General features: G+C 42.5%; 1 protein-coding gene across 1 annotated transcript; it reads right to left on the bottom strand.

The window, feature by feature from the left end:
- Nucleotides 1-11463: 11463 nt before the first annotated feature.
- LOC147427566 (uncharacterized) lies at nt 11464-12281 on the bottom strand. Its single transcript, XM_086496292.1, has 2 exons — nt 12048-12281; nt 11464-11966 (listed from the first exon to the last, which is right to left on the bottom strand). The coding sequence occupies exons 1-2, from the start codon at nt 12270-12272 to the stop codon at nt 11583-11585; spliced, it is 609 nt and encodes a 202-aa protein (XP_086352418.1). The 5' UTR covers nt 12273-12281; the 3' UTR covers nt 11464-11582.
- Nucleotides 12282-17006: the final 4725 nt, after the last annotated feature.

The raw sequence follows: 17006 nt of genomic DNA, 5'->3' as shown, positions 1-17006 counted from the left end.
GCAGTTAGCACCATCCCTCAGCCGCCCCCTTTTGCCCATGTGGTTACTCCTCAAGACAAGCTGCAATTGGTAAAGGAGGAAGCATGAGTCCATACGTAGGCCCAGAGGGCCTCTATCGGTCTTAGCATTCCAGCAAGTTTAACTCCTCCACACATTCTCACACCAGTGGATACCTTGTCTTCAGTTGTTGACAAGCCATCCCACAGAGCCAAGCAAGGATCCAAATCTTTGCTCTCCGATATCGATGATGCTTTTTTGGAAGCAATTGATGATCTACATCAGATCAAGGTACCGGAGAAACCACTGGTAGAAAAAGATAAGCTTATAGCAGAGACAATCTTGAAGAACGCCTTCCAACAAGTGTCCCTCTTGACATGCTGAGGCTAGATGCGAGTTTCAGAAGTGACACCCTTGCAGTTATTCAGTCACTTTACCGCAGAGCAGGTCCTAGTGGCACGCAACTCCTAGTGCAACCATCAGGGTCCTATATGGTATCCCATCTCCCCTCACTGATTATAAAATCCCTCGTCTCACCATGTCTGTCTTGGGGCGGCAATTCTCAGGAGTGATAGTGGATGGTGGATCTGGCATCAACTTGATGCCCAAGTTTACTATGTTGGCTTTAGGTCTACAACCTACCCGCCCTACTCCCTACACAGTTACATTGGCCGACTAGAGGACAGTCTACCTAGTGGGCATAGTGGACAAGGTGCCTCTGCAGGTACAAGACTTCACCTTTAACTTGGATTTTATTGGGTTCATCTAGCCCAGGTTGAGGGCGGATTTCCTTTGCTCATCGGTAGACCATGGATGCACCCCACTAAAGCACTTCATCGTTGGGGAAATGACGCCATGTGGATACATACTCCTGGCTCCTCAATGCAACCCATTCACCTAAAAGGGGGCATGGATCCCGTAGTGCAACAAAGTTCTTTGTCAATGGAAACCAACCCTGAACAAGAACAACCTATTCCACCTGACGGGTCATACAAAGATCTGTTGGAGTGGTTGGACGCTACCAAGTCTATGCCTTGTTATGGGGTCTCTATTCAATCTCTACCTAAAGATACATTCTCCTCCAACGTATCTATTGTCTCTGTACCCAATAAGCCCCTTGAGCCAGTAGCATGTGTGCCAACCGAGCTAGTAGCCTCTGTGGCGGTCATCAAGGCAATGCAAGCCTTCACCTGATCAGCCTCCTCGGTGTCTGACTCTCCCACCAAACCCAAACTCTCCTGTGCATATGGTGAGCTTCCCTTCAAAAAGCTTCCAAAAGGATAATTACATGAAGAATATGTTGCCCTTATCTCTACTGCCACTCTAATAATTCTCTTTAGCCTAGTACGCTTTGACTGTGAGAAGACGACGTTCTTCTTTTCCCCTTGTATCCTTGTCTGGTTTTTCTTTATTGGTGACATTGGCATTATCAACATCTTCAAGCATGATGAGAGCATCCTTCGAGCATCAATCCCTATTGGATAGTCAGATATTTTCAAAGAAATGGGCAGCAAGGATGGATATCACTAGCATATATTGGTCAAGGGGCTTATCTTATACTTCTACAATGTCCAGCTAGCGAGCCTTTCTACAAGTCCATTCCAGGACCTATATTCTGGCCAATGTTGGTTGTAGCTTTCGAGTCTACCATTACAAAAAATTAGGCAGTGGTATCTACTATAATCTCCATTGTCTAGCAATATCTTGCTCTTGCTGTTTGCTACCCACCCTAGCTCATCCCTGCCGACCCCTTCACCCCCTCACCTCACCTACTCACCCAACCACCTATCCTCCCTCCTCGCCCCTACCCTCTCTCTCTCTCGCCCCTACCCACCCCCTCTCCTCTCGTCCCTACCCACCCCCTCTCTCTCACTTGCCCCTATCCACCCCTTTTCCCTTGCTCTCGCCCCTACCCTTTCCCTCTCTCTCCCCCTAACCTCACTGCAACCCATCAACCCTACCTTGTTCCTTGAGTGTAGCTATGCAGATTTTTCGTATTTTTTGTTAGCAAAAGTGGCCGCCTGAAAATTCTAGCATTGTTGCTTCACGACAAATTTTTGACAGCTCTAGTGTACCGCTTTCTGCTGTGGACAGATTCGCATTATTGCCTTCTCCTCTATGACGAACACTCTTGGTAGCCACAGGATCCTCCTCGTCTTTTCACTGCAACTACCCTAGCTTTTGTGACTTCCTAGGATTTTGTTTACGCTTGGGCCTTCTTCAATTTCTTGCCTCCTATACAATTTATCTCATTGTGGCAGAGTTCATCATATTCTGCATTGGTCTCTTCCTCCTCGAAATTTAGTATCTTCGTTCAACCTCAACCTCTGCAGTCGGATTGAGCTGTATTTTTTCCTGCCAGTTTCAGTGTTTGTCTCACTGAGACGGTGAGTGGTTTTGTGGCGGGCAACCTGAAGGAGTACGAGCGGAAGTGCGACGCGAGAGAGAGTGCGAGAAGAAGAGCACGACGATATGGTGAACTCGCTCTACTGTAATGTGTAGAGCATAGTGAGTTCTTATTAGGTTTTTACAAAAGAATATGTGTACATACCTGGCGGCCGGCTCACTTACCTGGGCGACCACATTGGGCTTTATATCCCAACAACCTCCCACTTAAAGTCCAATGTGGTACTTAAGTGTGAGAGAAGCTACTATACAAGCTAATATACAAGAGATGTAGAGAAGTGATGTACTACCCTACACCTAACTGCTTGCGAAAATGCGCAAAGCTCTCTGAGGGAAGTCCTTTTGTAAGTAGATCAGCAGGATTTTTTGTGGTGTGAACTTTGACAAGCTGAAGTTGCTTATCCTCGAGCATTTCCCTGATGAAATGATACTTCACATCCACATGCTTTGTCTTTGAGTGATAAACTGGATTGAGAGCCAATTGTATAGCACTTTGACTATCACAATATAACACAGGCATCTCTTCTTTGATTCCCAAATCTGTTACTAGTCGATTAAGCCAAATTGATTCTTTGCATGCCTCTGATGCTGCAACATATTCAGCCTCTGTAGTAGACTGAGTAACACAATCTTGTAATCTAGAACGCCATGATACTGCTCCACCAGCCAATGTAAAGACATACCCTGACGTAGACCTTCGTTTGTCTAAGTCACCTGCATAATCTGAGTCTGTAAAACCCTTTACACTTAGCTCCTGACTCCCATAGCATATACGCATACTCTTTGTAGCTTTCAGGTATCTCAATATTCCTTTCACTGCCTCCCAATGTTTCTTGCCTGGGTTTGACATGTATCGACTTACTACTCCCATTGCAAATGCAATGTCTGGGCGAGTAGCAATCATTGCATACATCAAACTACCCACTGCAGACGCATATGGAATCTTATCCATTTCAGCCTGTTCTTCCTTAGACACAGGACAATCTTGTTTGCTAAGTTTCACATATGGTGGTAATGGAACACTCAGTGCCTTTCCCTTCTCCATATTGAAACGTTGCAAAACCTTGTCAATATACTCTGTTTGAGATAACCAAATCAACTTCTTTGATCTGTCTCTCTCAATGCGCATACCAAGTATATGACTTGCCTCACCCATTTCTTTCATGTCAAACGATTTTGCCATCTTTGACTTCAAAGCTAAAATTTCTTCCAAGTGCTTGCCAGCAATCAACATGTCATCCACATACAAAATAAGGATCAGCCAACTGCCATCCTTAGCCTTCTTTGTATATAGACAGTGATCGAACTCACTACGTTTGTAGCCTTGAGAAAGCATAAACTTGTGGAATTTATGGTACCATGCCCTCGGTGATTGTTTTAAGCCATAAAGACTCTTTAACAACTGGCATACCCAATCTTCCTTGCCTTTCTCAACAAACCCTTTTGGCTGCTGCATGTAAATTTCCACATCTAAATCACCATGCAAGAACGCTGTCTTGACATCCACTTGGTGCAACACCAAATCTAATATGGCAACCAATGCAAGAAAGCATCTCAATGTAGTCATCTTGACCACCGGAGAGAAGACTTCATCAAAGTCAATGCCTTGTTCTTGCTTAAAGCCCTTGGCAACAAGCCTTGCTTTGTACTTTGGCTGACTATCATGAGTGGTGATCTTATACCTGTAAACCCATTTACAAGGTAGAGCCTTTTTGCCCTGTGGTAATTTAACTAGCTTCCATGTCTTGTTTTTATGCAGAGCTGTCATCTCTGACTGCATGGCCAATTGCCAATTCCCGGAGTCCTTCATTTGCACTTCTTCCTTGTAACATGAAGGCTCATTGCAATCAGTCAACATGACATAGTTCATAGATGGAACAAACCTATCAGGAGGTCGCGTGATACGTCCAGATCTATGCACAATAGGTGGCTCAGGCTCAGCCACAACCTGTGGTTCCACTCTATCCTGTCCTTGCTCCTCTTGAGCCCTGACATTTTGTCTTGCACGTGTAGGTCCATCTTCTTGGAAGACAACTCTTCTAATCTCCTCAACCCTCTCTGGTTTAGAATGATATTTGGATTCATTAAAGTGAACATCATTGATGCGGACAACCTTTCTGGATTCGGGATCCCAAAGTCTGTACCCCATCTCACCAGAATTACCATAGCCTAGAAAGATGCACTTTCTACTCTTTGGCTCAAGTTTGTTCCTAAATTCCTTTTTGAACGTGAGTATATGCCTCACAGCCAAAGACTCTGAGATGCTTGTATGAGGGCATTTTGCTTGACCATACCATCTCTGGCACTGAATCCTTCTGCAAAACCTTGCTAGGAGATCTATTTACAAGATGAACAACTATTGATACAGCTTCAGCACAAAACCCATTTGGCAACTGTGCATTAGACAACATACTTCTGACCTTCTCTTGTATGGTCCTATTCATCCTCTCAGCAACACCATTTTGAGGAGGATTGTAAGGAGCAGTAAGTTCACGTTTTATACCTTTTGACTCACAAAAGTCCTGAAAGGCCTTTGAAACATGCGTAAGCATTTAAGCTTCTTGCCACTCTGATTCTCCACAAGTGTCACAAACGTTTTGAAAACACTAAACGCTTCATCCTTGTGCTTGAGAAAGTAAACCCATACTTTCCTTGAGTAATCATCTATAAATGTCATAAAGTAAGAAGCTCCCCCTAGAGATAGGTTAGGCATAGGTCCACACAAATCACTATGAACAAGTGCCAACTGTGTATCTCTTCTATTGCTTCTATGCTTATGTGGCTGCTGTGTTTGCTTACCATACAGACAATGTTCACAGAATTCAAAATCATTAAATGAAAAGACAAGCAAATAACCAGAACGAGACAAGATTTCCATTCCCTTCTTGGACATATGTCCTAACCGGCTATGCCACAAAGAAACGTTCGGCTGCTCGGTTACATTGATTACATTTTTAGAGACATTTGATACATAAATCATGTAAAGTCCTCCAGACTTTACTCCATGTGCTACTGTCATAGAACCCTTGGATATCTCCCACATGTTCTGTCCAAAAGTGGTGACGTAGCCAGCATCATCAAGTAAACCTGTGCTGATCAAGCTCTTTGTAATTGCGGGAACATGTCTCACATTCTTCAGCGTGAAAGAAGAGTCATTCTGAAACTTCAATTGAACATCTCCAACACCTAAGATCTCACATGTCTGCCCATTGCCTAGCCGAACATGATCTTTAGTGGTGACATAAGAGGTAAACCACTCCTTGTTTGGAGACACATGAAGTGATGCCCCTGAGTCTATAATCCAGTCACTCAGTGCATTTCCATCAGATGCTGTAAGAAGAGCTGAGTCCATTGTATTCTTCAAGAAGTAGATGTCTCCTGACACTAGACTGTCATCCTCTGCAACAGTGTTTGTCACATTTATTTCTTGAATCTTCACTGAGGACTTGTTCTTCTCACCATGGTCTTCAGCTTTCTCTTTGCCTTTTTTTGCTTTCCATTCTCTGCAGTCTCTTTTCATGTGACCCTTCTTGCCACAATGGTAGCATTCTATGTCACTCTTGCCTTTAGCACTGCAGGACTTGCTACGAGACTGATTCCTCTTTCCACCTTTGTACTTTTCTTTGGTCCTTCCCCTGACAACTAAGGCTGTTCCTTTGCCTTTGTCCATTGTATTTCTATTGGTTTCTTCAGTAAGCAGACTTCCTTCTACACCTTCTATGTTCAAACCATCTGGAGGTGCAGAATTACTCAAAGCTGTGCGAAAAGTGTCCCAACTTTCGGGCAATGTGATCAACAGGAACATAGCTCTAACAGGTTCATCAAACTTGACACCTTGAGCTGATAACTAACTATAGATTGTGTTGAATTCATTCAGATGATTGGACATAGGTGTCCCTTCTTTCATCTTCAAGTCAACAAGCTTCTTAAGCCACTATACCTGTGAAGCTGCACTCTGCTTCTCATAAAGATCACTCAGCTTTAACCATGCTTGATAAGCCGACATCTCGTCTGCTACATTGAAGTAAACGCTTTCTGCCAAAGTCAGCATAATGGTAGAAAGTGCCAATTCATCCATTTCGCTCCATTCATCTTCGTCCATATCTTCTGGTTTTATCCCCTTGAGCTTTATAGGTTTTATCTGCTTCTTTTGTACCAACACGTGCCAAATCTGCTTCTTCCACAATGGGAAATTGGTTCCATCCAGCTTCTTGATATTGTAAAGAGCAGTGTCCTGTGATCCAGCCATAGCTACCCTTTTACAGTGGTTTACTTTCCTGGGAAAAATTCGACAGAGTTTCCCCTGTAAACTGACCTCTAAACCAATATCAACCTGTCAAATGAACCAAGAAAGCTTCAGATTCTGCATAAATTTTTGCAGAGTCTCCTTTGTAAAATGGCTCTGGTGTACTCAAAAACAGACCAAAAACAGCTCAAAAAACACTGTCTCTCTGACACTGTAAGCTGCGGGTAAACCTATCCTGCACCTGTACTGTCTCTCACTGTCCTATAAGCATAGACTGCGACAATGCCTCAAGAGCAGTAAAGCAAAGATGCAATCCCAACTGTCTAACTCACAGTCAATACATCCTAGCTGCCTATCTAAGGGTGCTCGAGGGATCGCTCCAAGACCGGTATCACCGAAAGGATCTCAACATTCGAGAATCCCCCAGCTCAATAAAACCTCACTCGACCCTCAACAAAGTCTGCAGTAAATTTGACAGTACATAGACTTCCCACAAAGTCATACATCCACAAATTTCCCACTGTATGTTGTAACCGTTGAGGCGGTTGTTTGCTGCGTGACTCACAGCCAGCAAACCCTCAACGGACATACATCATCTCTGACAATACATCCCATGTGGAAGTACCTGCAATGTCAGGATGAAATCTGGAATATCAAGTAGCAAACACAAGCTACCTGATGAACTAGTGGATGTCGCCTACAGTCTGTGTAGATGCGCCCGTGTCGTATGTGACACGCCTCCAAGAACTGTGAGCCGTCCTTCTATGTGTAGACAGCCACAAATCAACACTCTGGGAGTGTCGATATCCTCAGCACCTGCAGTTGTAGGCCGAAAACCCCAAATTTGCAGAGTCGGATCTGCACCCGTCGAGACCACGTAGTCGAAAATGGCCTGCACAGACCTTTGTCGAAGCCGAACGGTGGCCGAGATGACCTCAGAATGAAATTCTGACAACACCGTACCTTTCGGGCTCACCCGCGAGATTTGGGGCCGTGTCTTCGCCTGTCGAATTTCACTCCAATCTGAGTTGGTGACTCTAGCCTCCTGCAGTGCTGCCTCGAGCCTCGATCTGAGCTCTGATACTAGTTGAAGGAGTACGAGCGGAAGTGCGACGCGAGAGAGAGTGCGAGAAGAAGAGCACGACGATATGGTGAACTCGCTCTACTGTAATGTGTAGAGCATAGTGAGTTCTTATTAGGTTTTTACAAAAGAATATGTGTACATACCTGGCGGCCCGCCCACTTACCTGGGCGACCACATTGGGCTTTATACCCCAACACAACCTGTAGCAGGGATACAATGTCACAAGCATTGGACAGACAGTTAGTTGCAGTTGGGCTGAGTTCACACTAGACGGACTGTTGCCTGGGCAATGACACATGGCAAGTGATACAGATGGTAGTCTAGTGGACACCGTGGCCACGTCACCACCACTATAGTTTGAAGATAGGCTTAGCTGAATTGGGATAATTGCTAACTATAGGTGGCTCTTTAGGAGATACATATGTGTGGTTGATTCCAGGGGTCGCGACATTATCATCCACTTTGCATGGTTTAGCGTTTAGTCTCGAGTCCCGAGTCTAGAGTTCTGCATGCCACTGGAACTCTCTTGCACATTGTAGCCTCGACACCCCCATTGTACCTTTAGTCCTGAGCTTGGAGCTATGTGTGCAGCAGGGCTACAATGTCACTGGTACAGGATAGACAGTTAGTTCAATTAGTCACAATTGGTAAGGAGTTCACACTGGACGGACTCTCGCCAAAGCATTGACATGTGGCAAGTGATACGGATGGTGGTCTAGTGGACATCGAAGCCAGATCACCACCACCTCAGTTTGGAGATAGGCTTAGCTGGATTGGGATATCTGCTAGCCGTTGATGGCTCCTTACATATGAGTGGTTGGGTCCAGGGTTGGGGACGCCATCATTATCATCTACTTTTATGCAGTCAGTCATCTAGAGTCTATTATCATCTTGAGTTGTACGCATCATGTCTGCATTATCCCTACAAAGTTGAGCCTCGACACCCCCACTGTACCTATGAGATTTGGGTTGGAGCTAGATGTGCTACCATGCCAGAGCTTGTACTGGTATCTTTGAGTTTGTCGATGTTCATGCTGTTCATGTTCAGGTTCTGTTGAGTCGTACTGGTTTTTCTCTGTTATTCATTATCATATGTGTTTGCATTTTGTGGAGTGAGATCTCACGCACATTGTACTGGGGAGCACCCACTATAGAGGGCATGACACATTATCTCCGCTACAGGTGCTCTCATTAATGGCACTCCTGGTGGGACCTCAACTGAAGTTTCACTTCACAGGCCTACAGGTTGAGGAGCTAGCTCGTTTAAGCTCTCGCCTGTGTTGGTCTGGGCTAGCTTAGTCTAGCTTGGTCTGTCCAACTCAAACCAGCTAGTCTAGTCAGTCGTCCTGGCTCGTCTAAGTCTAGTAGTCTCTAGGTTGGGTCTAGTCCTCTCTCGTCCAAGTCTAGCCAGGAGGTCTAGTCACTCGTCCTCGTCTAGTGGAGTCAAACCAGTGTGCAGTACGTAAAGGTCTTCGTGCTCAAAGCTTGGGAGGGCTTTTGGTTACTGTATGACACATACAAGGCAATCAAAAGAGCGACAAAGACCACCACTAAGTCCTCTACGGTACTACCATAGGAAGCGTCAACCATTTGTGCCAAGTAGAAGTCCACCAGTCCCATTACCCCTACCCTCTTCTCACACGAATGCCTTCATTATCTTCTCAGAAAGCTCAACCAGAGAAGTAGAGTATGCCACCCCTGAAGATCCAACAGATGTATGTGATGCTCGAGGGCGTACCATTAGGGGAATTTTGAGGTCATTTTTGTGCCTTTTAGCATGTAGAGAGAGAGTGGTCTCAACCAATGGTTGAAGAGCTTCCGTTACGGAACCTCTATTTTTGAAAACTCACAAAAAAGCAAATATTCTATTTTTACCGCAACTTTGAGCTGGTAAATAGCAATGTAAACAAGTAAAAGTGCAAAGGCATTCAATAGCTGTCGCTTTTAGAAAGACGTACTTCTTATATTATATTGTTTTCATTTTGCACGTCGTCATCATAAAACAACGTTTGGATTCTATCTCATGATCTTTTCCAGATTTGAACCGTTTTTTGCATATTCTACTTATTCTTCTCTTGAACTTTGGCTAAACTTCTTTGCTCATTTCTTTTTTCACCATGGAATCTTCATCACGATCAAAACGACCAAGAACTTCCATTGAAGCCATTGTCACTTACAACACGACTGATCAAAATGGAGAATGGATTCCAATAACTATACACAAAGGAACGTGGATACTGATGCAACAGAACAAGAGAATAAAGTCTTCCACCAAAAACTCTTTCTTGGCGGGATGGAAGGGTATTGTTAAAGATTTCAGCTTTGGCGACAACAAAAAATCAATCAAAGAGGTGCTGGTGCAGCATGTGTACATGCATAAAGATCTGCATATTGACTCAGAGAGTTCTGCTTTGCCATTACATAGACCAAAATGTAAGTCTCTTAACTTAAATCCTTATTTGTAATGCATGTTGTATAAGGTTATTTGTTGTACAGATTTGTATCCTTCAAACATTATGGAATGGCAGCCAGTAGAATGTGTTATAAATATTCTGGATGTGTGTCATGGATCAATTGGTGAAGAAATATACAAGGGAAGGACTAAGGGTTCACTGGCAGAGAATGGAATATTCTTCTTTGACCATTATTATGTTCCACCTAGAAGGACTGGAGAACTTGGAGCCACAACCAAGCTAGACTTGCCTGATTTCAAAAGTGGAGAATGGTCACTCCCTAGCTCAAATACAAGTGAGGGCTACAGGTGCAAACTGTTTTGTGAGATTCAAAAGTGTTTGAAAGCAAACATAGCAAGCAAACAGAGTAGAATTTCTATATTCATGTCCATTACAGTTTTTGTAGACTTCTTCTCTAATGCTGAAGTCAGAAAATCTAGAACAATGTTTTCAGTGAAGACTTTAGACTCAGCAAATGTACTTGAATTTGTGGATGAGGGTTGGAACACCAAAACAGTAGACTCAGCAAATGTACTTGAATTTGTGGATGAGGGTTGGAACACCAAAACAGTGAATGGAATCACTTGTAATGTGCAAGCTGGCTCAATTGCTTGCAAATACATGATAGGGACACAAAACTTCATTATGTCATTTTATTACAGAAGATGGCACTATGTTGGTGGTCAGCTAACTCCACTTGATCAAGACATGGAGGACTTCATTGACAGCCCAAAAGAAGACATTGATATATGGGTAAACAATGAGCATCTGTCAATTGTAAAGATAAGAGGCATGTGTAGCTTACATCAATTGAGATTGGACCTGCAAAATGATGAAATTGAACTGCCCACAACATTCTGCTTTCAAATAAATGGTGGAAAGGTAACTGTTATCCCTAAAAGTCTCTTGTTCTCTTATTGGTTCTTTATTTAACTTGGATTGTTTTTGTAGGTATCAAAAAGGAATGAAAAGAGGCTACAGTGCAAGGACATCTTGGATGGCATTGTACATTTGGTGCCTTAAACATCCTTCAAGGCAATTTTGTAACACATGACCTGCAAGGATCTTATTTTGTATCACATGACCTGCAAGGATCTTATTTTGTATCACATGACCTGCAAGGATCTTATTGAAATAAAGATCTAAAAGGATCTTTATTTTGTTATTGAAATGCAACTTTTCCAAACATCAATGATTTTACTTCAATGATTTGATTTTGTAACAGAGTCTTAAAACAAGGTGATCAAAATGTATTCAATTTCAAATATTTGCAATTACATAGAATAGACAATTGGATACAAGTGGGCTATAGAATAGACAATTGGATACAAGTGGGAAGCTTGATACAAGTGGGCTACAATTAGAGTGGGCTACAATTAGAGTGGGCTACAAAAAGCTAGAATAGTTTTCTGCCAGGAGTTTTCCTGTCCCTAGGGGACTTCCTTAATGGGGTTGGTGCTTTTGCAGTGGGCTCTTTTGTCCTGGGAGATTTTCTTGTGGGCTCTTTGGCAGGAGGGCTTGAGGGCTGCTTCCTCTTTCTCTTATCATCCATCTCTTCACTTGCCTTTTCCTGCTCACCACTCTCTTCTTCCTCTTCACTTCCCTTTTCCTCTTCTAGTTTTGCTTTCCTCTTTGCCTTTTCTAGCTTTGCTTTCCCCTTTTCTTCAACATCATCATCTTTAAATACCTCTTGCAGTTGTCCATTTGCTTCAATCATATACTTGATAATCTTTGCTCTTGTCAACCATACATGGTTCTCACTATAGCACTCTCTGTTGATCTATACAAGGCAATAGAAAGCAAGTTTTAGGAACAATAAAATGAGAAAAAATACAGCTGGCAAATATGAAATATGCTATACTTCTATATTCTGATTGTCATTGCAGTATATGAAGTCCAAGAGGAGCTTGGCATTTGTCACTACCCTCCATCCACATGAATGGCTTTCAGGCTTGATTGGAACCTGCAACTCATTACATGTATTTATGGGAAAAAATATTTGAGGATAATCCATTGAAGTGAACAAAGCATAAAGAATTCCAACCTTCACAACTGAAAATTGGATTTCAGTCAGCATCTTTGGCATGGGTGGACAATTCTCCAGTGTCTCTATAAATCTTGTAGCAGCACTGTCCAAAATTCTTTATTAAAAGTATGTGCTTGAGGTTCTGCTTGTGGTTTACAAAATGTGTCTGCTACTATACTTACAATTTTGCTTGACCATGTACTCCAGCAAGAGAATTGACAAAGTAGCATTTTCTTTTCACAATATCAATTGCAATTAAACTCCAATGTGAGCTATAAAAACAAGCCTCAGTTAGCCTTCTAACATGAATTAGTAAATTCTCTTCACAAGGTGTAGGTAGGAAACTTACCTCTCATGATAAGGAATCAAGAAAATTTCACAGATTTCCAAGTCCACATGAGTCAACCACTTTGTGAGCTCTTTAATATTTGTCTCTGTCCTGAGAAAGTGGGAGATAGAAGGGTCTAAAAATTCCACCTTTTGTTGAAGGTCTGGCTCATATGTATGCATCATTAACCTGGTACAAGATATTTTTATATAAAGAGTTCTTGCTATAAACAAAAATACAGAGGAAAACAAAAACAATCTGAGGCATGTGATAAGGAGTGGAGAATTCATCTCCTTGGTCCAGTCCTTGAGAATTTCCAAGGTCTCAGAGTCAAGTGAATTGTAATCCTCCCTAGGATCCTCCTCACTGAATAGAGTGACAACAAAACCAGTAGGATTGACACTCCTCAAGAGGGGCACTAGCTGAGGTTCCAACAGGTCAAGCTCCTTTCTCTCTGCAATTTCCTTGTCTTCCTTTGCTCTCTTTTTCCTTTCCTTTTCCTCTTCTTCAGTAATATCAACTACTCCTACTTCAGGCTCCTTGGACTTCCTCCATGGAGGAATGTTGAGAATATTAAAGGCCTTAATATCATGCATAGGGACAAGCTCCAACATTCTTGAAAACCTGTATCTCAGCCTCCTGAGAGTGATCATGTCTTTGTCCATCAAAGTAACCATATGGGCATGAGCTACACGATATAGGCATCTTGGAAAATCTCAATCATAAAGTCCTCAGAAGCCTCCTGGATACATGCCAATGCAGTTCTAGTCCACCTCATGTCAATCTTGTACTCCTCTGCAACTTGTCTGCATAGTCTTTGGAAGGGCAGTTTGGGAATTGCAAGATTGATGGCCTTTATGGCCTTCCTTATCTCTCTTAGACATTTGACCCCCTGCTTGAACTTTCTCTTTGTAAGGAGAGGCTTAAGCTGCAGTGGCTTGGAAGCTTTCCTCTGATGTGTAGTTTTTATTTTGCTTGGTTGAGGGTCAGGTGTGCTTGGTTTAGGGTCCTTCCTCTGAGATGTGCTCTTCTTTGGTTTGGAAGTACCAGCTGAAGCTTTGCTAGGCTGAGCTTCTTCTTCATCTTTGGATAGAGGCTTATCAACCTTCCTTGCAGTCTTCTTGGTCCTTGCCATCTTCAAAAGGGATAGGAATGATTGTTACACAACAAACATTAGTAAAAAAAGTAAACGATGTATATTTAATTTTTATTATTACTTTATCAAAGTAAACTCCTCCTTTTCGACATAGTGGCACACATTTCCTTACATAGTGGAACACATTGCGGTGACATCCCGTACGCGAAATCACAAAGGGACCAATGTCCTCACACTTTCGATGATCGTGCACGGGGTGACGGAGTGCCAAGCGGTACACAGAGGCACACATTGTATGCATGGTAAACTTCTCCTTGTGGACATAGTGGCACACATTCCGGTACACATCGTAAACACATTGCTGTGACACTCCGTACGCGAAATGACAAAGGGAGCACAGTCCTCACACTAGTGGCACACATTGCGGTACACATCGTAAACATGATCACACTTGTGGACATAGTGGAACACATTGCTTTGATACTCCGTACGCGAAATGACAAAGGGGGCAAAGTCTTCACACTTACGAATATTGCGCACGGGGTGACGGTCAAAGCGCTCAAAATTTTGTGTTGTGGAAGTGCGAGAACCGGGTAGAACCTCCTTCAAAATGCGCTTAGTTTGGGCTCTGAGGAGTTTTATATAGGGTGCTTTGCGCAAGTCCCTAGGTGCATACTAGCCGTTGGACCACACTTCGAGGCGGAAACCGATTTGCACACCCCCCGAGGCGGCGTTTTTGGCCATAAAAAGAACCTACCCAACCCGTTTTTTCGCTTATTGTCATTCACAAGGCTTCGAAATTAAGCCTCCAAGCGACACACCGCGACACCCCGTGCGCGATTTTGGGAGCCGTCGACCTCTTCCTAGCATTAGGAAATCGCGTACCAAGTGTCACTCCGTGCGCGTAGTTAGTGAGTGCCGAGTTTCTCTTAACCCCTCACAGTTCGCATAGCAAGTGACAAACTTAGCATGTGACAATTTTATGTAATTCTTTTTTGCTTGCGCTTAATTTGCTTGACAATTTTATGCTTTTAATTTGTTTGTAGACTTGATATAAAGAAGGGTGGTTAATGTCTTGATAGACTTCTCTTTTCTCTTTTTCAGCTGAGCATTTGTGGATTGTCATAATGGATACAAAGGATATACAAGAGACCACTGATGACAGGCTGATGTCTTTTCTTTACAAAGTTAATGAACTTACAAGATTTCAAAGTGTTAAACAGATTTTTAATGCTGCCTTTGATCTTCAAGCACTTGTGGATGGCTTCTGTACACAAATTAGTGACTTGAAAGAGATATATACAGAATTGATCAGAGATCACAGGCTTGACAATCTTGTTCATTTTGTTGATATATGCAAAGCAGGTAGCTTGTCAAGGACAGGTATTGCAAAGAAGTGGTCAAGCCTTCATCCAGACTCGCAAAAGATCATAAAGCCTTGTAAATTTCATGGTAATATGCATTGCCAGTTGGTAGATTATGACCTTGGACTTATCATTTTCTTCAGTGTACTCCCAATACCAGAGGGCAAAGAGATTCCAAAGCAGATTTCCCAGGCTGAGGAGGACCAGGAGAAAGAGGAGATAGAGATGGAGTTCCATGAAGAGGAAGAGAAGCTACAAAGCACTGAGATGCTGGACATTGTAAAATTTAAAGCAGAAAACATCACTAAAGTGGAGAATGTTGACATTGAGGATGAAGATGTTGATCCTTTGCATTGCACAACAACATTTCCCACATACAAAGTTAACAAAAAGGAATATGTTTTGCTGAATGATATTCAACATCTTTTTGATCTAAGGGAAGATTATGCTTTGGCAGTTTTGGCTGAGTGGGGATCTAATGACATAGGATTTATTGATTACTCACCTTGCCCCTTAGCAGTCTTGGACACAGAAGCAGAAAATTTTATTGACAGCTCAAGTGTTGGAAAGCATGTGCAGGACATTGTTCTGAGATATGAGCAACAGGGTGTACCTTCTGAAGAGGAGTTCAATGAGATCCAGAAAAGGCTTAAAATAGAGCATATGGGAGAGGAAAAGACCAGAGCTTATGAAGTAAGGCCAACTAGATCCATTGATATATGGGAACTTGCCTTGTTTGAGGAGGATGAGTCTCCTAAGGTATGTTAATGACCATTTTGCCCTGTCTTATTAATGTGCTGAACAATTAACCAAGACATATTTTTGTAGATTGAAATATTGGACACAGACAAATTCTTTGGCAGGGGGAAGGGTTCCAGACCCTTAAATTTAGGAAGGAACCAGAGCTTGGGACACTTTATTGGGAAGCTCAACAAAGAGACTGTCATTATATTCCATAACAAGTTTACAAGAGAACCATTGCTGCCAATGCTTGCAATTAAAGCACTTGCAAAGGTTGTTGGTTCATATCAGCTTCCTCAAGGGTTAGAGAAGTTAATATTGGTGGAAAAGGAGAAATCCATCAAAATTTTTGGATTCTTCCCTGGCCTTACTGGTTCTAGAGTTGGTTATTTTTCCACAATGGCATCCTATGTGCTTGCCCACTCTGGGGACCTCAAGAGACAAATGATAGGCTAGAATAAGCAGAAGTTTCTGAAGTTTAGGGGTGAAGTTGATGTACCTTCATCAAAAGACTGACTTTGCTCAAACCTGTACTTTGGCCCACTTTCTACCTTGTCTCTCTCTTGTAGCTAGCCATTGTAAGAATTTTTCATTTGCAGATGAACTATTATATGAATTTTGTCTTTTCTGCTTGTTCCTGTGTAAGGCATTTGCTAAATCTGAGTTCAGTAGTGCTTTCTTTGTCATTTTTGATCTGGTTCTATGCCATATTTGTCTATAGAACCATTGGAAAACCTCAAGCAAGCTGTTTGCCTTCACTGCACCTCCTCCATGTCTTGTATGCTTGAAAAACTTGGTTCTTGCTTGATAATGGGATTTCTCCATGCCTTGTGTAGACCATATGGACAGGGAGCCCCATCTCTTTACAAACCAGGGAGTGTGATTGTAAATTATATGCTGGCAAAGTAAAAGTGTGTCAATAATTAGTAAGTATGAGATTAATCATATGCTTCCAAACTAAAAGTATGTACATATTAAAAAGGTCAGAAAATAAATAAAAAACTTACCATGTAATGTGTGAATTCCTGATCCCAAGCATCTTTCATTGCACTTCTGAAGTTATTGAGCACTTTCTTGAAATTTGGCAGATCATTTTTGCCCCAGGATGTCTTATCACAGTAGGAAAATACTTTGTCTAGTGATTCCCATACCTCTGCCTTTTTGTTTCTTGATGTACCTTCAAGACCATGATCTTTGATGGCATTGTGGAGAGCTTTCCACTGGTTATACTTCACATTGGATGAACCCTTCTTGGCATTTACCTT

Source organism: Adiantum capillus-veneris, chromosome 23, assembly GCF_014529385.1.
Source record: "Adiantum capillus-veneris isolate H3 chromosome 23, ASM1452938v2, whole genome shotgun sequence".
Taxonomy (NCBI): Eukaryota; Viridiplantae; Streptophyta; class Polypodiopsida; order Polypodiales; family Pteridaceae; genus Adiantum; species Adiantum capillus-veneris.
The sequence above is the reverse complement of the archived record's forward strand: the minus strand, read 5'-3'. Positions and strand labels throughout refer to the sequence as shown.